The sequence below is a fragment of the Harpia harpyja genome, chromosome 4 (genome assembly GCF_026419915.1).
Source record: "Harpia harpyja isolate bHarHar1 chromosome 4, bHarHar1 primary haplotype, whole genome shotgun sequence".
Lineage (NCBI taxonomy): Eukaryota > Metazoa > Chordata > Aves > Accipitriformes > Accipitridae > Harpia > Harpia harpyja.
The window spans coordinates 68,719,024-68,743,649 of NC_068943.1; the positions used below are offsets into that span (position 1 = coordinate 68,719,024).

At 42.9% G+C, this 24,626-nt stretch overlaps 1 protein-coding gene across 6 annotated transcripts in view; it reads left to right on the plus strand.

The window, feature by feature from the left end:
• Nucleotides 1-16,423: 16,423 nt before the first annotated feature.
• The window catches only part of TMEM242 (transmembrane protein 242), a 30,476-nt gene continuing 22,273 nt past the window's right edge, over nt 16,424-24,626 (plus strand). For 5 of the 6 annotated variants that reach the window (XR_008234786.1, XM_052784644.1, XM_052784645.1 and 2 more), the window contains exon 1: nt 16,748-16,908. Coding sequence is in view for 4 of the 6 variants with exons in the window: in XM_052784644.1 (XP_052640604.1) it covers nt 16,779-16,908 (130 nt within the window). In the remaining 2 variants the exon portion in view is untranslated. Of the gene's footprint in view, nt 16,555-16,747; nt 16,909-24,626 lie in introns of those variants that run through there. The other variant, XM_052784646.1, reaches the window with a different exon arrangement.

Genomic DNA, 24,626 nt, shown 5'->3' on the forward strand with positions numbered 1-24,626 from the left:
TATAATATATATTTAAATAGATATAAAATAAAAAGACAGAGAGTTGGGACTGTAGGCAGCAGTTAGATTGGTCTAGGCTGCCACTGAACTTCAGGTTCAACCAGATGTGGTCATGGAGGCATCCCATAGGTGCAAGAGCTGGCAAAAAGTGAGAGGAGACAACACACAGCTTAAAGACAGAAAAGGAAGGGAGAGCAGGACCTTTGCCTCTGGTACTGGTAGCCTGTTAGATAAACTCAAGCCATCTCATTGTGACTTGCTTAGGATGGTAGTACATAATGACCAAGTCCTTTCCACAGCGCTGGCATGAATTTGTCTTTCTTCCATTGATTTTCAGGAAACTTTCAAGAATTTAATTATATGTGAAACTTCTACTCTTTCCTATTCAGCCGAGCAAGTTCCAAAGTCTTCCTCTGGGTAGAGAAGGAAAGCCTGACTGACACTTTAAACAACTGCATAAGTCTGTTCCCATAGGAAACAAAACAAAAAATAATAAAATACACACCTACAAATGGTCATGTAATTAAAGGAATGCTGTCAACTGCAATTATTTTAATTAACGAATTAAAATAGTAAAAACGTTTTGAGATAGAGTACTTTAATATCTCCTGTGTAAAAGGATATCGCTTTTACAGGTGTTTCTTTTTTTCCTTCTGTTTCCTACTTGGGGCTTTAGAAGGGACTGGACTCCTGGTTGACAAAAGAAAAACTGCAAATATGCTCCATTTTATGTCATATACAAGCTTTTTTGCCCCCCTCTGTGTATGCTTCCTGGCTGCCTCTTCCTTTCTCTTCTCCACTGCCTCAGCAAACAGCTGCTTATAGTACTGTGGGAAAGTAGTGCTCTGCAGTAGAGTGCAAGAGAGTGATTCCATCCAGCTCATGCAGGAGCGTGATGCTCATTTTGAGAAAAGCCTTCTTTATAATTATAGTCGTGGGCTGTTTCACTGTTTTGGACTACGCACTTAGCATTTACAGCAGAACCACGCATTGCTGTCAGTGGAACACATCCATCATGTGTGTTATATGGATTAACACAAAATACATAATAGTTTTCCTGGAGGAATTAGACAATTAGAGACTTCTATAAATCCCAGAGGGGGGCTATCTGCGTCATTAAACACTTAACTAGACCGTCTCAAAATGGAGCGAACTGCTTTTGAAAAATCTCTTTGATGCTTCATTGTCACAATTCAGCATCATTAACAGGGAAGATTTAGTATTATATCATTGCTTTTCTCTTGTTCCTTTCTTTTCTTTCCCATACTCCTTTCCCTGCCTTCAACTTGGGTTTGTGTCTCTTCTAGGCCTGCCCTCCCCCACTGCATATACTTTCTTTCAGCAAATAGCAATGTTGGTCCTGGGTTTCATACCCACCCCTCTTTCCCACCTTCCTACCATAAAACAATGAGCAAAAAGAATAAGGGAGAACAGATCATCTTACACCTCTCAGAGCTATTGTTTTCAGGACAATAAGCCATGACAGATTCAGGGGTGCAGCACTGCAAGGACTGAATTAATTTCAAATTTGGAAAGCCTGGCTTCCTTTCCTTCCCTTCGCCCCCAGCAAACAGGATAAAAAAATTATTTCATTTACTTGATAATTTATACTCTGTAGAATCTGAATATTCAATGAGCTCTGCATACAAAGGACTAGATATGACTCATGAGTCATATGGCTGACAACACTGCAGTAGGGAAAGGAAGTCTGACAATCAACAGAAATGTGATACTAATCATACACAAATGTGGTCAGAGGCATAAAACAAAAACATTTTTCCGCTATTTTTGTTCATTTATTTACTATAGTTACCATTCGCATATTTCTGTGAACACTTAAATGAATGGGCTTTGCTCTGTTCAGAAGCTTGTGCCTGAGTAGTTATGTGTTTATGGCACAAGAGTTTTAGCAATTACTTCTACTACTAGTTGATGCAACATCTTCTGATGGAAATGTGCTTTTCACTTAATAAATGCGTATTTCATATTGCAATCAATGTAATGGCTCACTTTTAAGAGTTCTCAGAAGTTTGTCTTACTCAAATGTGCCCAAACGGGCCTCATAAGACATTTCTATTTTTCCTGTAAGATTATTAGCCATTAATTATTTTAACCAATAATTATTCTTCAAAAAATATAAGAATTTCTTATAAGAAAAGGTACGGCATTATTTGTATGGTTAAGAGAAGGTATTGGCCAAGATTCTGAGGGTGACTTGTAAAGGCTTTAGAACGTACACTTTTTACACCAAAATAGGAGAATAAGTTTATAAATCTGAATTTTTGTAGAATTAATTTATACTCATCTACTAGCATTCATATAAATGAATTCTGATGAGCAAACGGCAGTCTGCAGTATAATCACATCTTAAACCAATAAAACTGTAACCAGCAAATCCAGGAAGACCATTCAGAATTCTAAAGAAAATTATTCATGCAATAAATAATATGCAAAGATTAGTCTTGGAGGTATTATGAATTGGTACGTTTTGATTGAAAGGAGTGTAGGTACAGAATACTAGCAGGAATATAATGGAAAAAAATCTTAACTTCAGAAAGAAATGAAGTTGGGAGAACTATTTAAACTCAGATTTAATGTAAAGATAATGAGAGCGTTTAGCAGTAACCAGAGCTCCTCCCAATGTGAAATCCACATATTTATTTGTATCACAGGTATGTGTAAGCAAACATTGGAGAAATCTTTTCACTTTGACTATAGCAGGGCACATTCAGCCTGCCTTCCCTCCAGCTCCGAGCATGTGAAGTGGACCATCCTAATTCAGTTGCTTCGCAGCCACAGAGCCCCAAGTGACCAGTAACATCAGAAGGAAAGAGGACAGGAGGGGAATGTTTGTGTGAATATCTGAGCTTGAAGAGCTTCAGTTACTAGTAAGTAGACTCCCCTTTTAACTTTGAGATACAAACATAAATATTTCCATGTGGAAATTTACCAAGTGGGGTTACATGTAGAAGAACGAGGTCTCCAAATACCCATAGCGAGGAGTCTGAGTACTTCACGCAAAGATCATCAGCCCTGGATGCCTCAGGGACGGTGAATACTTGGTAAAGTTGATGGCTGAGGCTTCAGGTGGCTGCTCAGAGCTGAGTAGCGGCAGAGGACATCAAGAGGGGAAAAGTCTGGCACTCACTGCCCAGGGGAGAAACTGCAGGTGGATTTTTAGGGACACCTTACTCAGAAGGAACATCTTATAATGGGAAATCATCTGTAAAAACTTGCATTTTTCCACTTCTGAAGATAACTGCAACTAGGAAGGATTCCTCCACAGAGAAATGCTAAGAAAAAGCAAATTACTGGTGGCATGAAGGGGTGGCTCTTGGGGATTTATAAGAATTTAACTTCCATTTTTTGTGATTCTCATCCAGACCAACTGGCTCAGACTAGCTTTTGGCGTGCAGGTCAAAGCTAGGGCTTTCCTAGGGGACTAGCATCATCCTTTCTTCACACTCAGAGAAGCATATTTTACTGCAAAATCACCCCATGCTTTTTTTATCTGCATACCACAGCCCTGTCTATTATGCATTATACATAACTGCATTGGGTTTGTGTGGCGGGGTTTTGGTAGCAGGGGAGGGGCTGCAGGGGTGGCTCCTGTGAGAAGCTGCTAGAAGCTTCCCCGGCTCCAAGTCAGACCCGCCTCTGGCCAAGGCTGAGCCCATCAGTGATGGCGGTAGCACCTCTGGGAGAACATAGTTAAGAGGGGAAACCTGCAGTAGAGAGGGGAGTGGGATGTGAGAGAAACACCTCTGCAGACACCCAGGTCAGTGAAGAAGGAAGGGGAGGAGGTGCTCCAGGTGTCAGAGCAGAGATTCCCCTGCAGCCCATGGGGAAGACCATGGTGAGGCAGGCTGTCCACCTGCAGCCCATGGAGGTGAACGGTGGAGCAGATATCCACCTGCAGCCCATGGAGGACCCCACACCAGAGCAGGTGGATGCCCCCAGAGATGGCCATGACTCTGTGAGAAAGCCCACGCTGGAGCAGTCTGTGCCTGAAGGACTGCAGCCTGCAGAAAGGACCCACACTGGAGCAGTTTGTGAAGGACTGCAGCCTGTGGGAAGGACTCATGTTGGAGAAGTTCATGGAGGACTGTCTCCTGTGGGAGGGACCCCACACTGGAGCAGGGGAAGAGTGAGGAGTCCTCCACCTGAGGAAGGAACGGCAGAGACAACTGTGACGAACTGACCGCAACCCCCATTCCTCATCCCCCTGTGCTGCTGGAGGGGGAGGAGGTGGAGAAAATTGAGAGTGGAGTTGAGCCCAGGAAGGAGGGAGGGGTGGGGGAAAGGTGTTTTAGAATTTGGTTTTACTTCTTATTATCCTGCTCTGATTTGATTGCTAACAAATTAAATTGATTTTGTTTTTTTCCCCAGGTCGAGTCTGGTTTTTGCCCGAGACCATAAGTGGTAAGTGATCCCTCCCTGTCCTTGTGTCAGCCCACGAGCTTTTCATTATATTTTCTCTCCCCCATCCCACCGGGGGCAGGGGATGAGTGAGTGAGCAGCTTCGTGGTGCTTTGTTGCCAGCTGGGCTTAAACCATGACAACAACGCTCAACAACTGCCTGCTCCAACCACAATACCTAACCACAACATGTTGCTCAGAATAAGCCTAGCACACATCAGTAACCTTTGCAAAGCCTACACTGCAAACACACCCTACCTGCTGTTATTTTGCTTCCTGCAGCTGCCACTGTACCTGCTCCTTATGCAACAGCTCAAGAAATCAAGACAGCATCTTGGGCCTCTCCTGAGCCTGCCTGGGCCAGGTAAGCCATCTCTAGATGTCACATCTCAACACCTTGCAGAAACTTCTAGACTTACATAAAATAGTTTTTTTTCTTTTTTTTCCAAGGACCAATTTTTTTTCAATAACCAATACTTCATAACTTAAGATGTTTTGCATCTTGGAGACTAACATTCCCTGTGGCACCATGTTATGGTCTGTATTTGGGACGAGCAGTAGATAATCAAGAATTCTTGGCCACAGGAAGCCACATGCGAGATGCCTGTCTCAGAGTTAGCACCTGCCATTCAGCACTAACTAGCATTCTGGGCACCCATGCATGTTTAGGAGGCATCTGGTACAGATTAGCTTCAGCAAATCCAAGGTGGGTCTGTTTACATTCAAGATCTTCAAAGCCATTCTCCACAGCCTGTATCCCCCATATAATCTTCTTCAGCAACACTGAAAATATTGTCAGCTCTTTTCCTAGTGTGGACTCCCCCATTGCAGGGAACAAAAGACAGGATTCACATTCCCACAGGCTGTGTCTACACAGTTCTTACAACTACACCAAGAGAAAAAATACCAGTCATCATCAACTCTCCACTCTTCCAGAGTGGGTAGCTGGCTCGCTCTCCTCCTGTGCAGAACCTTGGCTTCTGCAAAGCTGGAGAACCTGTGCTTATTTCAGGCCTTGCAGCTTTTTAATCTTGGATGAAGTGCCCACACCCAGCCAAGCTGGACACATACAGGGTTGGGAGGGAGTGTGCACTCAACTTGCTGACCACATGGATGGACTGCCAGGATACAGGGGATGCTAATTTCCCATGTTCTGTGAGAATCCCTATGGCTGGATGCATCTCACACCATCTCTGTATGAGGAGTTTGCTGAACCCTTCAATGTGGATTAGCCCTGTAAGATTATGTCTTTCAGGGTATCTATATCCATCTCAGCACTACCGCTGCCTCCAAGCAATCCTGAGCCCTGGGATGGTACGCAAATGTGTGTTAGCAACAGCACAGCCTCACAAGCACCACCTGGGTCTGTAGGGTGAGAAAGGCACTAGTGTAATGAATGTTCATTCCAGCCAGTGCTCATAGGGCAGAATGTTTTTCTCCATACATGGCCAAAAAAAAAAAGCACTAATTTCCTTCCTTCCTTCCTTCCTCTGTACCTCCTCAAGAAGACAAAAGCAAGAGTTTCTTTCCTTTTTATACAAAAAGACCCCCCAAAAACCCCAATCCCCCCACTTCCTTTTTCCACCTCCTTCCAAAGTCATGAAAAGCACCAGCTTACCTCTCCTCTCCACCAACCTAACCAAAGCATACAACTCTCCATCTTCTTAACACCTAATAAGCTTAGCTCCTCCCCTGCCTCTGGCTCCTCCCCTGGCAGGCTGAGGAATGCCCTTTGCAAAGGTCAGTGGTCAGGCCTGTGCCGTGAAAGGCTCGCACAAGAACAAAACCCAAGCTCTCTCAGGCAGATTGACAGTATCTTGCTGCTTTGCTGCCTGCCCTGTGTCCCCTCCAGACAGAGGCAGCCCACATTCCCCACCGTCCCTCCAGGAGGCCAGCTGTGGAGCTGAGATGAGGGAAGGAAATACTTCCCTTCCAAGCCCTTACTCAAAATAGATGGCAAGCAGAAAACTTTAAATAAAAACATGCCATAAAATACATGTAGATGTGTATGTAAAAATATTTGTCATAAGTAGAAGAGTTCGCTATAATTAACCCCTCAAATTAAATAGAACCAAGTGCTTACATGTTGAGGCTTCATCTAGTGTTGCTATGCAGACCATTTCAGTGGAGAAGCACTGCATTCAGCCACCATGAATAAGGGGTACTCAGGCTGGAAGTTGCTTGGGCTGGTTATGTTGTTTGATGGGCTGACAGGGTATGTGGCTCCTCCGTGGATGAGGTTTTAACAGGGGTGAAACTCAGAAGGTGCCTGAACAGCTTTTGAAGAACTTGTCATTCCAGTAATAAAGCACTCTGACCCTGCTAGTGGGTGAGATGCTGGTGCACCTCCCATCTCCACCAACACCCACTACCTCCTTCATAGCACTTGCCTATCACAGCTTGTCAGCCTGCTTTGGGCAGCAAGCAGATCAAGAACCTTGTACTGCTGCATGCAGGCATCTTGCCCGCATCTTCCTCAGTTTCAGTAGAGAAAGTGAAAGAGAACAGGGTGATTCAGGGATTTCCCATGAATTTATCACCAAGTGCAGGAAACAGGTTTTTGCAGTGATGGGAGGGTACGATAACCAATGGTCTTTTGAATCCTCAGTGTGGCTCAGAGCTTTTCATATCACCGCAAAGTCAGAGAGGAGAGAAGAAGGAAGATCTTTGGAAAATGGCACCTGCCTGGAACATGCTGTTTGCAGTATTGGAAGATACTGTGAAAGCAAAGGCTTCTCTTCCAGGTAGGAACAGACCACAGATATCCTTAGCAGCTGACAGGCTGAACATCTATCTGAAATGCACCTAAGATGCTTCCATGTGCCTATGGAGTACAATTCACACAGTGTATGGATGAAATTAAACTTTGGGTGAGAACATCAACATGAGACAGCTGGAAACATAGGAGTACTGTAGCAAGAATCCTAGCTGGCCCAAAACTGTGTTGTTTGAATAAAATCTTTGCTCATTAAAAGCTTTGTGTCTGTTGAGTGGTTGAGAACTGAAACAGCGTTGAACACACTCCATCTTATATGAATAGCAGCCAAATGTATGGAGAGTGCGGAAGCATGCCCTCCATGGATACTCAAATTTCTCCTGTCTGGAGTGGGAGGACATAGGTACTACATAGCTCAAAGACAGAAATGCAGCTGGCAAGGAAGTAATTTTCTTGTGCTAGGCGAGAATTCGAACCAAGTTTTTATTACAATAGCATGTTTTGAAGAAAAGGAAATTTTTAGAAGATTGAGTTTTCAAGAGAGAAAGGAATTCTCTGGAGCGACAAAGGATCTTGTCCAGATCTTGCAAAATTCAATTTAAAAAAATCAAAGAGAAATTTCTAAAAATCATGAAAATAAGAATACTTTTTTTTTAGATATTCTCTTTTCAGTATTGAGTTAGAATGGGAATAATCATTGTTAATAGGTAAGGCTTTTAAATTTTGAATTTTAACACAATCTTTTGTATTTTAATTAAATAGTTACTAAAATGTATAATTTTGTAAGTAAAAAGCAAAGTTCCTCCCATCCCGAGGAATGCCATTTGATTGCACTGTAAGATTCTTTATATAATAAATTATCTGCAATTCACTGTATTGGGGAACATACAACATTGTTTTAACATTTGGGAAAGCAGAATGAATTGTATTGATCAACAAACATCTCCTTAAAATCTTAGAAAGCTTAGCTCACTAGAGGAACACTCAGAAATTGTGCTTGTGGCTGCCACTGTCTTGGAAGGCCTGCTGGATCCAGTGGTGGAGGTAACGTACTGCCTGGAACAAAGACAAATTAGATCACAACATACATCACAGGTGGCCATCATCTGCATGGCCAAGTGCCACTTTTATACCCCCAAAAGCATTTGCGGTCAGATCATGTTGTCATGTCTCTGTCCGCGCAGGGCAATACATGCCACAACCCTGGCATTTATAAAGTTCAGAATTAGTCTTTTATTTTCTGTCAAAGACAAAACTAGGAGGACTCTTGTCAGTTGTTAATTCTTTCTTGCCCGTCTGCTTCCTATTGGACAGGAGTACTCTTTTCTATCAGTTCAAGGGATCACCTTTATTGGAGGGAAGGCTTGGTTGCTTTCCTCCACACCTGCAAGTTCCTCTAGCATCTCGCTGAGCTGAAAGCATTTTAAATGTCAGCTGTGAATCAGAAACCCTAGGCTGGTTGGTAGCATCTGTGCCTCCTTGTCCTACCAAGTGGGTACAGCTGACCTTCCAGGTCCTCCAGGGGTTCATCTACCCTGTAACTGGGCAAACCATCCCTGTTTGCTCACTAGGACATCAGATTTAATAATATCTGCCTAATACACATCTGCCCAACATTGGTGCACATGTACAAACTCCACCCCACTGTGCACAGAGAGACAGAGCACTGCCCCCATCTGACCTTCCAACCAGCCAGCCTTCCATGGGGCTGATAAAACGCCCTTGTGAGCTACCTCCTGACTCAAGGGCTTATAATAAGATCAGGGCCATAGTTTAAATCAGATATCAGAGAGTTGTAAATCCTGACATAAAAAAGCATAATCATACTTCAGCTCAGTGAATGCAGCAAAGCATTCTGAAACACAGTATTGCTGTTTCTTCCTCTGGTCCCTCATTTTATCCACTTTGTAGCTGTTACAAGTGTTAACCTTGTGAGCAAAGCAAAGAAGCTTGGAAAAGAAACTCTGCAAAGGGTCAAGAAAATACATGGCATTTTTCTAGAGAACAAAAAGCACCATCCAATGAACACAGAAGCAGATGAGATGTCAGCAGTTAGTTTGAAGCTTTATTTCTGCTCTAAAACCAAAGACCTCTTTATAGCCTAACGGAATTATAGAAACGAGTCTACCATTAATAGCATGCATGGCGCCAGTGTAATAAAAAATGGAAATTCATTGTCCAAGAATGATTTATGAAGTTCAGTGATTCATGTCAGAGTTTCCACAACATTGTGCTTCTCAAAAAATCTTGGGTCCAACTAACTAACAGTGCTCAATTAGACATTGATCTTTTAATGAATGTGTGCACTTTACTGATTTTATTTTGGCAATGTTACAAGCGTGGAAGCGAGCGAGCGAGAGAACATGTGCAGTAAAATATTCAGCAACATTTCTAATCTGCTTTGTACTTGGTATCCTTAAGATATTCATTTCATCTTTCCACCCTCCAGGACAAATATATACCATGGAACATGTAAACTTCTGAAAAAATGCACTTCTTTTAATATCGAGTTCAGCAGAATATGTAATAAATAGATGTGAAGAAGCAAAGACCAGATTTAAGAGTCATTTTAGCAATAGGCTTTATTTCTGATCTATAACCATGAATAAAAATAATGCATAGAAAATATTAATTAGCCCATTTTCAACCACTTGTGTCTCTGTAGTGCTACACCAAGTGAGCTTACTCACTTTTTTTTTAACCGTGTACATTTAGTTTTAATGGTTCAGCTCTTCTTCAGTCATCAATAGGGAGCCTTGTTACCATGGTGACAGACAGATGGATTAATGCAATGTTTAGAGAGATACAGTAGTGCCAAATTTTTATATATACAGTAAGTGCTAATGTACTGCATACACAAGAGGGCATGCATGCAGAAAATCTCAGGGACAGTCTTCCATATGCAGAGAGTGCCTTGACACAAAATTCCCATTATCTTCTGACAGAAAGTGGCCATCTATCTCCCACTTTATGCCCTTCAAAAATACCCTGTTGGAGTCATGGACAATTGCTCTAGAAATTTAAAACGAATGTCTAATGAGGCCTGTTGGAAAGGGCTGCTGTCAACACCTAATGTGTCAGCTACATGTATTAGGCCATGAAGCTACCGGTCATCTTAGCATGATTATCTATAATCCACTTCTTGAAATGCTGTCTGACGCTTTCAGCTGAGACCTTTACATTTGCCTGTTTACTTTATTCATTGCAGGTCTCACTAATGAGAAAGAAATGCACAGTATACAAAAATCATTGGATTTTTACAGAGTACAGACAGAATGCGTGTCGAGTAATTCTTCTCAAAACTTTCACACTTCCTTCTCTTTCAAACCTTAATGACCTGCAGCTTCCTTGCCCATCTCACTCCCTTCCCTAGAGCTGCTAATGAGCTTTCCTGTTTTCAGAGCGTTACCTTAATAGTTTGTGTCTTGCAAAAATCCTCAGATGGAGATGAAATTAACACAGGAGAAAACGTGTGACAGTTATGCTATGAATCCCTGTCATTTAGACTGTGAATCTCCCATGCTCGTAGAACTAAGAGATTATGCTAGTTGCACAGTTTTATTTTATTTTATTTTGTTTTATTCTCCATGCAACATTTGAATCTTTCCATCATTGCCGAACATCTTCGCTGCAGAAGCCTATGATAAGCTGCTAAATTGACTGAAAAGTCAGGTATTTTTAAAAGACAATTTGACCTGCCAACAGAAATTCTGGCACAAACTTGGTGCTTTTAGAAATAGTCTAGATATGAAATCAGAAGTACTTTATCCAGATCACACTATTAATTTATGTTACAAGAATAATTTAATTAGCAATGTTTTCCATCCATCTACACAAAGTGATAATTATCATTCATCAGGAGCCTAATATTCAGCTCTCCTTCCAGGCCTTTTTTAATTGTAATATTAAACTATAGCAATTAAGCTCTGTGAACGACCGCAAAAAGGGCCTTTGGATATAATTGCACTGAAGCCGATTAGGAGAGTATATATCTTGTATTCAAGCCAATTAATTTTACCGTTGGATTTCTCAGCAGGTGATGTACTACTACACAAGTCAAGTTTATACTGGCCACCTCCCCACGATAAATGAAATGCTAGTCCAATTCCTTTCCTCTGCCAGGTGCTCTGCAGCATGTGCCACTGCCAAGAGCCCCCAAACCAGTGTCACCGGCCACAGGAGGACAGCCAGTGGCATGGGATGGGCGTAGCAGCCCTCCCATGGGACCGCCCAACGGAGCAGCCTCTGAACATGGCATCTGAGGGACTTCTGCTGCCCAGCGGCAGCCCGTGCCAGCAGCATGTCCCTCCTGCCCTGCAGCCACCGTGGCACATGGTGTTACCACAGAGCCAGGTGCAAGTGAGCCAAGCTTGAAGTACCCTTGCCCACTAACTAATTTGTGGGGGAGCCGACCCACACGTCCCAAGTCACCCAGGCTGGACAGGAGCTCAGAAGGTCTCAGTCCAATCTCCTTCCCAAAGCAGGCTCAGCTGTGAGCTCAGACCAGCTCACTCTGAGCTTTATCCTCTTGAAAACCTCCTCAAAAGGAGACTGCACAACCTCTCCAGGCAGCCTGATCTGAGCCTGACTGTCCTCATGGGGACCTGTTTGAGCAATGGACAAAGAAGTCATCTCATGGAGCCCACAGCAGGGAACACACAGGATGGACAACTCTACGTATTGGACTGTCACCAAGAGGACTCCTCTGCCCTGCCAACCATAATTTTGGAAATTTCCAATTCTGGCCGTGTGGGCCAGGAGCAGATTTTCTCTGTAGAAAATCCTACTTCCAGGCTGTCACCAGGCAGAACCAGTCGATCTAACTGGTAGTGCAGGACCACCGCTGCTACCTCAGGTAGCAGCATCCAGGCACAGTGGCTGAGCTTCAAGTACCAGGCCATGCTCTAATGACACCGTGGAAATTATAATTAATTTTTGCTCTTTCTTTTTTTAATTCAGTCAGAAATACATTTTTTTCTGGACCATGTTAAAGGGTTTTCTAATATGGTACAGCAAAGTAACTATTAAAAGTTTATAGAGTACTATTCTATAATGAAATACATACTGAGACCATTAAAGACATGGTACCCAGTAAAAAATAAAAAAGAGCTCATAAACATATTTGCTAGGTCTGTAAAGACAGTGGTAATACCACAGGGATTGGGACGGGATCTATGATTTGCCTCTCTAGTTAATGTGGGCAGAGCCAAAGAGATATAGGCGTATTTTACTTGCAGAGACAGAATATCTTAAAACACTGAGCAGGTAATAAAACATATAATTTAGTAAAGGATAAGAATAGAAAACAAGTAGATACATGCATATGCAAGAAAACCCTCCGTAAGTGTTCTCATCTCTGCAGTGCCAAGTAAATGCTGTTCAAGGCATATAACAGCCTTGATATTTGTTATCATCAGCGCTGAAATTTGTAGCGCGCTTCTGTCCAGCCATAATGTCATCATCCATGAGTGCTAATTTGGGATTTATAACTGAAAATCTGGCCATATTGCCAATGGGACTTTTGCCATTTACTGAAATGTGGCCAGGCTCTGGCCATAAAAGCAGTGCCACTGTGGTGTCAGTGCAGCATGCCGGCACACTCAGTCTTGTCCAAAGCTACGCCTGATATGCCCTGCCGATTAACGAAATGTAAAAGTGAAATTAAAAAAGAAGCGTTTCATCTTCTGCAGAAGTAAGCTGCAGCTTAGAAAGGTAGCTCTGGGGCTGGGGGAGGTGACCGGGAATCTGGAGGTCCAGCCTCTCAGCTGCTGATTTTACCAAAGAACTACAGCAGAACTTTGTGCAAACTGATTGATTTCATCTTCACCAAATAGAAAAATACCCCTCCCATAAATCTATGAAGCTAGCTCAACTGATATTTTTAAAGTGTCTTTTGATTCTTCAATGCAAGGCTCTTATAGTTGTTCTTACATTTGACAAATGAGCACTTACTTTGTCAGTATTTCTGTGGTTAAAGTCTATAAATTATTACTCAGTGACCAGATTTTTTCTGCGATATGAGACAAAAGACCTGAGGACTTACTCTCAGCATGGGAATTTCAGTCATCAGCTTTTTAAGAGATGCACAACGGTAACCAGCTTACTGTAAAAAGAGGTTCCTGCAGAAACCCAATCATAGCTGCTGAATGCTTTCATTTCTTGTCCAATTGACCAGAAAATTGTTTGGAAATACGTAACCGGTTTCTTCATGCCTGTCTGTACACAGCATTGAGGCTGCATGGTGCTTTCAGGAATATCTAAGCTTTCATAAACACAGGAAATGAGCCCGGTGAGCCAGGCAGAGAGCAAAGCTCAGCTCTCCTGAGAGCCAGAGAGTAGCCCAACTGCTGCATTTTCTCTCTTTCCAAAACCAGTGTTTGGCTCTCTCCCAAATACTTTTACATAATCCAGTTCTGTTACCAAACATGTCAGTTTAACCTGTATTCAAATCAACCTTCTCTATGATTTGAATTGGATTTTCAAACTCCAAGCAGAATTCTGTGCCTCAGCTGCCAACTTTTTTTGCAGTGGCACTCAAGACTGTTTTGGATATATAAAATCAGTCAGACGATTTAGTGAATGTATCAAATTACTGCATTGGTTATGTCCCAGCCAGCTTATAAACTAGCTTTTTCTCCTCTGAAGACCTAGATTTCAAGCTTGGTCCTCAAGTGAAACTTGCCTTCAGTGGAGATGGCCAGGTATCACTGTGCAGTCCTGCACAGAGAAGGAAGGGGAGCCAGAGAAACACAGGCCAACACTGAAATATTTTGCAGCATTATGCTAAGAAGTTTGCACACCATGCTGTTATTTCTTGATAGAGCTGCTTATCGGCAGAAATACCATGCATTCACAAAGATTATAAAAATCTCTTAGGGAATATATTTATGCAAACCTGTTTCTTTCATTTTTTTCTTAAATTTCTTTTCTTCCTTATGCTCTTCCTTATTCTGTTTCCACACTTCGCCCTCACCAATACTGTACATTCTTAATGAAATTCCGTGAGAGAGGCACTGTATTACCAATTTTTCACTAAAACCCAGGGGTCGGTGTAGAAATCCTAACCATAACTTCAGAATCACAGGTGGAGCTGAAAACTTTGGTTGCCTCTCACTGTCTGCTTTTGGCTCACCACATTTTTTGTAATAAAACAGGAAGACCACAGAAGGAAGCCCACCATCCACAAACTCAGAGCATCCTGGCTATTGTAGACCTTGACAGAAAGTAAACATGACCACAGTGCCTGAACCTGGACAAGCAATTACTGGTGCTTTGTCCAAATTCAAAGCTACGAGAGCTCAGACCTGTGGTCAAATTAAATGAATAAAAGTAATGTATTTTTCAACTCTGCTATCACTTATATAACCTACTTATTTGCATATACATTTTCATGCCCTCATTTTACGAAGATTTGGATATTTGATCCAAGAACAATTAAAATCTGTCTTTCAAACAAAAATGTGTCCACTTTTAGAAAAACATAACTGAATTTTAGAAAAAGATAACTGGTTAATTCTGAGTAGCCATATATAGATGAGTACACTTGCATGTGTACCACAACAGTGAGAGAAGGAATAATGACAGGAAATGCAAGGCTCTTGGGTGAGGTATACGTAAGAGGAGAGAAAGCATTATCTTATATTCAATTATATAACAGAAGAGATTAATATTGTAAGCTAAATGGATGCAATTCTGCTGAACATCTCTGTTGTTTTAAAGCAGGACAATTTATTTTACAACACTAAGAATTTTAAGTTATTCAGTAGGACAGAGTGGATTTTATCGGTTTTATGCCCTACTTTAAGTCTCTGTGAATGATTAATAGAGACAGATCTTTTCTGACTCTCTTAAAGGTAGATTCTTGGCATTATTCAAGCCAGGATTAAATAACATCATTATACCTTTTCTCTTCTCTTTCTTCCTAGTTCTGGAGAAGATTTGAAAGAAAGTGATGTCTTGATTGATGTGAACTCAATAATCTATCCTGAGAAAAAAATCTAGGATTTTATCATCAAAGACACAAAAAATAGGTTATTATCTCTCACAGTTCAAGGATTCTTCTAGCAGATGCAATGGTGATCTTGACACAATTTACAATCAAAATGACATGCGTGCTGCTGTTTTAGTTTTATGCACACTAATAACATTTAAATACTTTATATAATCATATACACTTCAGCACAAAGACAAAATAAAAAGTAATTTCCTCTTTTAATATTGTCACTGTGCAGTTTTTCTAAGACCACCTTTTCTAAGCTTTTCCAGGAGATTTTATTATTATTTGTGGCAAAATCTAATGCCATTCCAAAACACACACAGGATTTTGGGGTGCTTTTTCCAAAGGTGGGAAGAAGACTGTAAGTCATTTAGGTGCTGTTCAGATTAGAAAAATGGAGTTAGTGATGACGGGTCAGCTATACAGCAGAGATAATGTCTCCTTTTGCAATAACTGCTTCTTAACTGTGTAAAATTTTGTTTAACTGACACAGTACATGGACCATTAGGAAACAGCTTTGGATTGGTTTTCAGAAGTACCGTGAACAGGAAGTTTCCCAAAATACTAAATTTTTGCCTAGCAACCAAAACCCCCTATAATTAGACCCTTAGATACAGACTATAAATGATGATGAAAAGATACAAAGAAGGAAGCTGGAGAAGAAACACTTGTTTTCGATTTATTTACATTCTTTGCTTGCTGTTCATGTACTGTTATAAATAAAAACATACTTTACCTGCCCGTACTGAATCCTGTTAAGTTAGTATACCGTTTGATAAAGGTACACATTCAATAGAGTGATCGATAATTGTACAGCGATTTATATCCATCAGCAACAGCAACTGAGAATTACCATGGCGCAGGCGTGAAAGAAGACAGAAACATACAGTTCTCGTAGTGTTACTTTATGATTTCACTCAGACAGAATTTAGATGTATATGAAGAACTATTTATGTAACTTGGGAGAATGATTAATTTTGAACAAAAAGATGTACTCGAGAGCAACACCATTCGTCAAGATACAGCTTAGTTAAAATCATGGGAAGACAGACTTTTCCCGTTTCATTTAGTAAAGTCCATGACATCATCTGTCCCACAGACTTAAAACAAAAAAGCCCTTATGAGCCCGCTACAAAATACTCAATTTAAAAGAGGCTTCGACAACTTCTGCCAGTTTTCCCCCCTCGCGATGTGGGCTCTCGGGGACACTGAACGCGCCCTCCGACGACAGCCGGTTACCGAGGGGGCGGCGGGCAGCGGCACACCAAGAAAACAGCGGCTGAGCAAAAACCTCCAGTGCTCGGGGACGTCCTTTACCGAGGCACGCCCGCCCCCCGGCCTCGGGCCACCGCGGTACCGGCTGCCGCCGGCGCCGACCGCCCCCAGTCACCTCACGGGCGAGCGGCGGTTGCCTCAGCCCCCGGTAAGCCACTCCTCGGGTCAGCGCGCCCCAGCTCCCCCGCCCTCCTCCGGCCTCGCTGCGGGGCGGCAGCGGCCGGCCAAGCCCCTCGGGGTGGCGGGCTCTCCCCGCCCGGCTGCGCGGCCGAGGAGGAGGAGGACGAAGGGCGGCTGCGTGTCCCGGCCCAGCTCCGTTTCCTTCCGGGTTGCAGCCCGCCGCCGCCACCTCCTCCTCCGGCGCCCTGGGCCATGGGGGCGGCTGCCGGCGCGGACGCCCGGGAAGGGGTAGCGCCTCCGCTGGACCCCGGGCGCAGTCTGCCCCTGCCCCGGGGGGCCGGGAGCCCTGCGGCGTCCCAGGACAAGCTCTTCTTAATCAAAGGTGCAGAAAGCCTTCCTCCCCTCCCCTCCCTTGCCTGCACGGGTCAGGGACGAGCAACGGCGGCCGCGGGAGGCCCGTGGCCGCCGCCGGGACGGCGGAGGCGGCGGCCGGCGCCCGGGAGGAAGGCGTTTCCGTGCCCCCCTTGCCGTAGCCCGAGGTCTTGCCCCGCTGTCCCGTCCCCGGGGAGGAGCCGAGGTGTTTGGGGATGGCCTTGGCCCAGGCTTCCGGAGGCAGCGAGGAAGCCCCTACAAGGCCGCCCGCCTTTTCCCTCCCCTTCAGCGGCGGCGGCGACGCCTGCCGCCCCGCAGCCACCCGCCGCCGGTACAGGGACGGGAAACGGGGCTACGAGGCACGGCGCGGGCCGCCCCGGCGCTGCTGGGCGGGATGCGGGGGGCCCGAGGCGGGCCGAGGGCGGCAGCCACCGAGGGGAGGGAGGGGAGCCGCCTCCGTCCCTCGCCCCGGGCCGAGGCGGGAGGACCGCGGCGGGGGCTTGCGGGAGCTCAGCCCTGCGGGGCTGCGAGCGGCGGCGGGCGGGGGTCCGCGCCTAGCCCTGCCGGGACGCCCCAAGGGGGTAGGAGCCGTGGGGAAAGAGGCAGCTCGTACGGGTTGGAGAGCGCGCCGCGGATTCCTTAAAGCGAAGTTTCCGTAGCAAAAGCCGCAGCTCTCCCGCGCTGAATCCCAGCCGGCGGGGCGGAGGCGAGGGGAGAGCCCGGCCTCGCAGCAGAGCCAAGCGTCTGCGCCGTCACGGGCGCAGCGGCGGCTGCCGGAGCTCGCCGAGCGGCCGCTCCCTGTGGGTGCCCGGGCTGCCCGCGCCCCCTGGCGGAGCGGAGGCCGGAGCTCCCTGCGCTGACCGGCCCAGACCGCCCCGGCCCAGCGCGGCGGCGGCCGGCCGGGGAACGGCGGGGGAAGGCGGGCGGACCGCGGCCAGGTGGATGTACCCCGCGGCAGGCACCTGGGAGTAACGTGTCTGTGAGCGTGCTGACGTAGGGGCACCGTTCCCTGGTGCCGCACGCTTTGCCTACCCCTTGCAATGCGTCCCTGCCCCTCCGGAGGAGGCTGCGCATCGATCTCGTCCTCTTTGAGGAGAAGTTAATTTAAGACCGGTCGTTATATCTGAAATCGGGGAAATGTTGGTTAGTAGACCTTGAAATGTAAAGTGCAGTGGGCGTGCAAAGTGCGGACAGTGTGTGAGGTCTTCCTGCTGCCAGGCGCAAGAGGTACTTCACGGATTTCGTTGACACGAGTACAGCAAGCACTTTCATCACAATCGTAGGATAATTAATTTTTAAGAAGTGAGACCCAACATAAACACGCTTTGCTTCTTACTTCCTATTCAGGCCAGTTTTTTAATTACTGAACTGGTATTAGGAAAGGGAAAACAGGCTGTGGGTATCAATAGTTGCAAAGGAAGAACTTGTAACCCCCTGAAATGTTTTATTTTTAATATGAATCAGATGGTTTTGTACAGTGCACTCAGTCTTTGTAACAAGCCTTTTTCTTAAAAGTGGGTGCATATGGCTACGTGTGCCTTTGATGCAAGAACTAGAAGGGATCAAGGAACCCCAAGTGTCTTTGGAAACACTCTGAAAGAACTGGAAGTGAGGAATGCTTTCTACCTTGGGAAAGCTTCCTGCTAGTGTCATTTTCTTTTTTTAAACAGAGCATTAGAATATAAAAGAAGAAAGCTGAAGAGCAAGTGTTGCTTATGGAATTGTTGCCGAAATCCGGAATAAAACTCCTTAACAGCAATGAGAAGTTAAGAAGCAGGCACTCCTTTATTGCAGCGCTGGGCACACGGGGGATCGCTCCACCTATCGTGTGCACCTGTCTTGTCTAACGATACAGTTAAATACACACCTGTTATACATATTCATTAAGTTTCTGGGAAATGTTATACATAATCATCAACTTTCCAGTAAATCATTAGCATATGTATATGTCTCTTCACGCAGGTGCAGCAAAGGTCTCTGGTGGTCTTCAGAAGCCCTCTGGTGGTCTTTCATAGTCTTCCTCACTTGTCCGCTTCTTGACCTCCTTTAGCTGATTCTGCGCAGTATGATTCTCATCACTATCTATATTAGTTTGCATAAAAATGTATACTATGTTCTCTTTTGAAATCCAACCTTTTCAATGATTGGTCTTTCAGTTTGTTATCAAAATGGGAAAGGTAGGGAGTTTTCAAGAAGCGAATCTTCTTGGCTTCTTGAAAGAAAATACAAGCCAACAATAATCAGCTAAAAGTACAGTACTGCACATTCTTTAAGTTCTTTATCTACTATGGTTACACCCCACAACTCTATATTCCTAATATTTCAGTTGTAATCAGATTTGACTTCTTTTAAAATGTAACATTTCCCCCCTTTGAAAGTTTTGAAAATCACTTCAATACTTTCACTATAATTCTACTGATCAGTTACTATATATTGGAGGAGGTTCTGGGTTTCTTTGTTCATTTTGTTGTTTTGCAACAGCTTGGACGATCATGTGATTAAAAGAAGTTTCACGAGTCAAACGTGTTAGCCGATTCATCATTCTCCAAGTTAGGATATATAATATTGCTGACAGAGTCAAACTGATCAAAACCAATATCAAAAGAACCACGATGGGGTGACACAACTTGTTCAGGATGCCTGTAGCAGTAGGTGACCATCCGAAAAGTGTGTCCCACCATTTATGTTCTACATCTTTTTGCACTCTTTCAAAAATTCGGTGTATTTCTTTCACATTGTTATGAACAGTTATTAAGGGGGGTTTTTTTGTCCATTTTCCCTAATTTTTTCTAAAATCTCAACTAGATCCTTGTGTTGTAGTAACTGTTTTACCAAAGCGAGATTCATTCCGATGGGTATAGGTAGTAATTCATGAATCAACATGTAGTTAGATTGCAAAAGTTGGTGAGACGTGACCGGGGCCGAATAGGAAAAGTCACATCTTACAATCTTAGTAAAATTGTATGTCACTGACCATTCTTTCAAATTTTTCCTTGCATTTAATAATCTTCCCAATTTCTCATCCTCTTCTGAATATTTAGGTTTTTTCCTTTGGTATTACAATAGTTTTTGTAAGAATTAATGCCATTTGTAAGGTATTCCTTTTGGCTGTTTCCTTAGCTGATTTATCTGTTAATCTGTTCCCTACAATCTCTTTTATATTCCCTGATTGATGTGTTTTACAGTGCATGATTGTTACTGCAGTTGGTTTCCGAACTGCTTGTAGTAAATGTAAAATCTCCTCTTTATATTTAATGTTGGACCCCTGAGAGGATAATAGTCCTCTTTCCTTCCATAAAATCCCATGGACATGGACCACGCCAAATGCATATTTCGAATCAGTCCAAATATTCACTTTCTTTTCTTCACTCAATTCTAGAGCCCTTGTCAAAGCCACTAGTTCAGCCTTCTGAGCTGAAGCTGTGTTTGGTAAAGCATTGGCTTCTATAACTGATTTTTCAGTTGTTACCGTATATCCTGCATAGCGGATTCCATTTTCAACAAAGCTGCTACCATCTGTGTACAATTCCCAGTCTGGATTGTCCATAGGTACATCCTTCAGATCCTCTTGACTGGAATATACACACTCAATGGTAGTCAGGCAATCATGTTCCAGTTGTCCTTCTTCCTGTATAGAACTTAAAAAGACTGCAGGATTAGTCAAATTAGTGGTTTTAAAAGTACATCATCTTGCTCCATCAAAATTACCTGATATTTCATCATTCTGTTTGGGGAGAGTCAATGGTCCCCCTTTTGTTCTAACACTGATATCACCATATGTGGTACATATACCACCATCATCCTTCCCAAAGTCAATTTTCGGGCCTCCTGTATTATCATCACAGTGGCTGCTACTGCTCTCAAACAAGCAGGTCAGCCTTTACTTACAAAGTCTAATTGTTTGGAAAAGTATCCAACCGGTCACTTCCAACTTCCCATCTTCTGAGTCAGCACTCCCAGTGCAAGGTGTTGTTTCTCATGTACAAATAACTGGAAGTCTTTAGTCAGATCCGGAAGTCCCAGGGCTGGTGCTGTCATCAGGGCCTGTTTTAGATTCTTGAAAGCTCTCTGCTGATCTGGACCCCATTCAAATGGTGGACCTTTAAGAGCTTCATATAAAGGTTTAGTCAACAGACTATAGTTCATTATCCATAGCCGACACCACCCAGTCATTCCCAAGAAGGTTCTCAATTCGTGGGTATTTCTCGGCTCCGGGATACTGCAAATTGTTTCTTTGCGGTCTGTTCCCAACTGTCTTTGCCCTTGTGAGATTTCAAAACCCAGATATATCACAGTCTGTTTTGGTATATGGGCCTTAGTTCTAGAGACTTTGTATCCGCTTAACCCCAAAAAGTTTAAAAGATCAATTGTTACCTTTATACACGCTGGTCTCTCCTCTGTTGTTATCAATATGTCGTCTACATACTGTAGGAGTAAATGTCCAGGTTTGGGACCATCTCGTTTCCACATCTCAAGTTCTTTTGCTAATTGGTTCTCAAAAATTGTTGGACTGTTCTTGAATCCTTGTGGCAATCTTGTCCATGTCAATTGTGTTTTTCGTCCTGTTTTTGGATTTTCCCACTCGAAAGCAAATAATTTTTCGACTTCCTTCTTCCAGGGGTATACAAAAGAAAGCATCTTTTAAATCAAGCACTGTAAACCACTGGTGATTCTCCCCTAGAGTTGTTAAAAGTGTATATGGATTGGCCACTACAGGATGTATGTCTTTCACTATCTGATTTATTGCCCTCAGATCCTGTACTAATCTATATTCTCCTGATGGCTTTTTCACTGGTAAAATTGGAGTATTATATTCAGATTCACACTCCTCTAAGATTCCATATTCCAAAAATTTATCAATTAATTTCTTGATTCTCAATCTAGCCTCAGGTTTAACTGGATACTGTTTTAATTTCACTGGTTTCACATTTTCCTTCAGTTCTACTTTTACAGGTTGTGTCATTTTAGATTTTCCAGGTATCTCTGTGTTTCAAACTGTAGGGATCACAGCATCATCAACTTCTTGTGGCATCTCCTGAATCTTAACCTTCTCCTGTATCATCAATATTTCTCCTGTCTTTGATTCTGGTATCTTTTAAAGAATTTCTTCTCCCTCAAAAGCTATCTGTGTATTCAATTTGGATAACAAATCTCGACCCAACAGGGGTATCGGACATTCTGGTACATACAAAAATTCATGTGTAATTGTTTTATTTCCAAATTTTAAATCAAGGGGTTGAAAGAATGGTCTATTTTCCTGTTTCCCAGTCGCTCCAATTATGTTCGCTGTTTTATTTTCCAATTTCCCTTTGTAAGTATTCAAAACAGAATATACTGCTCCCGTATCAACTAAAAATTCAACTTTATCATTTCCCAGCTTAATTGTAACCAGAGGTTCAGCTGGGTTCCCCTCCGGTCTCTTTCATTCATTTAAAGTCATCATTTTTGTAGCCTCTTGTTGACTTATTTGCCTTTTGGGGCAATCCCTTTTCCAATCTCCATCTTCCTTATAATATGCACACTGATTCATTCCGAGGGGTGTATTAGGTTCCCAGTTACCAAAGTTTCTAAAACTTCCTCTTCCCCGAGCTCGTCTTCTTCCTCTTGCTGCATTCCCTGTTAAGACAGCTATTAATCTACTGTCTCTGATCTTTTTTTTCTTTTTTTTTTTTTTGTTTTTTCTTTCTTCTCTTAATTATTATAGACTTTCCATGCTGTTTCTAACATTTTATTTAAATTTCTTGAATCCTCTCCTTCCAATTTTTGGACTTTTTGCCTTATATCAGGTGTTGACTGCTTCATAAAAAAAATCGAAGCCAATTGTTGTTCTGCTTCTGTCTCCAATTTCAAATCAGTATATTTTTAGTGGTTTCCTTCAATTTTTCCAAAAACACAGAGAGAGATTTATTTTTATCTTGATTTATTTCATATAATTTAGACCAATTCAAAGCTTTCGGCATTGCATGTTTTATTTCATACAATACCTATTTTTGATATCGAGTTAACCTTCTCCTGTGTACAGGGTCATTTGGATCCCACTGGGGATCTCTCGAAGGAAAACTCTGTTCCAAAGTTCCAGAAAGCATTCCATTCATAAGTGTTGCCTCTGCTTGTGTTTTTCCAGTTTTATTACCATCTGTTTTTCAGTACTATCCAATAAATTATTCTCCCTGACTCAATACTCCTTTCCCGTGAATGTGAGGGAGAGAGATCCTGCTCCTCCCTTGGTGGGGTTATTTCTAATTCTAGTTCCATTTTATCTTCTTTTGGTACCATACATTTAATGTATCTTTTTCTAATATCACAAGCTGAACAACAACTCTTAGTTTTCTTATTTTCTGAAGTTAATGTTATCACTAAATTGTCTCGACTAATTAACTTGTATTTTTTTTTTTTTTTTTGCCAATCCGTTTTCTGCCTCAAATAAAAAAACAGATCCACATATGGCACTTTACTCCATTTACCCTCTCTCCTACAAAATAACATTAACTGTAATATAGTATTATAACTTAAAGTTCCATTTGTTGGCCATTTTTCTTGATCTTCCAAAACATACAAAGGCCACCAATGATTGCAATATTCAATCATTTGACTTTTACGTAAATCATCATGTAATTCACTCCAATGTGCCAATAAACATCCCAATGGTGATGTTTTTGGTATCTTTTCATCAGTGGTTATATTTCCCATACTCTTTCTTACTCTTAAATAATTTGGCTAATGCCATTATGCTTATATATCAATTACCAAATACATCAAATATCAATTATCAAAGTTCCAAATATTAATAACCAAATATCAAATATCAAATACCAAATACCAAATATCAAATATCAAATACCAAATATCAAATACCAAGTATCAAATACCAAATAAATGCAAATGACAATTGTCTCAGATACACAGATGTCCAACCCAGCAATAGCTTTCGCTTATGACTTACGGGTAGACTTATCCCAGATACACAGATGTCCAACCCAGCAATAGCTTTCGCTTATGACTTACGGGCAGACGCCTAGGCTTCTCCACAGACGGGTACCCTCTGAGCCCCAACCCTGCGAAGCTTTCGCCGCGCCTTACGGGCAGGCTATCCGAACAGATTCCAGAGAAGAAGTGCCTTACCCTTTCTCCAGGGAACGTTGCGAGGAGCTTTGCGAGTCGAGAGCGATGGTTCCCCCCCGAGAATCCCTCGGTGCCGGCTGGAGTTCGATCACCACTCGATCTCGTCCAGTCTCACTCGCAAGGTCCCATCTGGGTCGCCAAAACTGTTGCCGAAATCCGGAATAAAACTCCTTAACAGCAATGAGAAGTTAAGAAGCAGGCACTCCTTTATTGCAGCGCTGGGCACACGGGGGATCGCTCCACCTATCGTGTGCACCTGTCTTGTCTAACGATACAGTTAAATACACACCTGTTATACATATTCATTAAGTTTCTGGGAAATGTTATACATAATCATCAACTTTCCAGTAAATCATTAGCATATGTATATGTCTCTTCACGCAGGTGCAGCAAAGGTCTCTGGTGGTCTTCAGAAGCCCTCTGGTGGTCTTTCATAGTCTTCCTCACTTGTCCGCTTCTTGACCTCCTTTAGCTGATTCTGCGCAGTATGATTCTCATCACTATCTATATTAGTTTGCATAAAAATGTATACTATGTTCTCTTTTGAAATCCAACCTTTTCAATGATTGGTCTTTCAGTTTGTTATCAAAATGGGAAAGGTAGGGA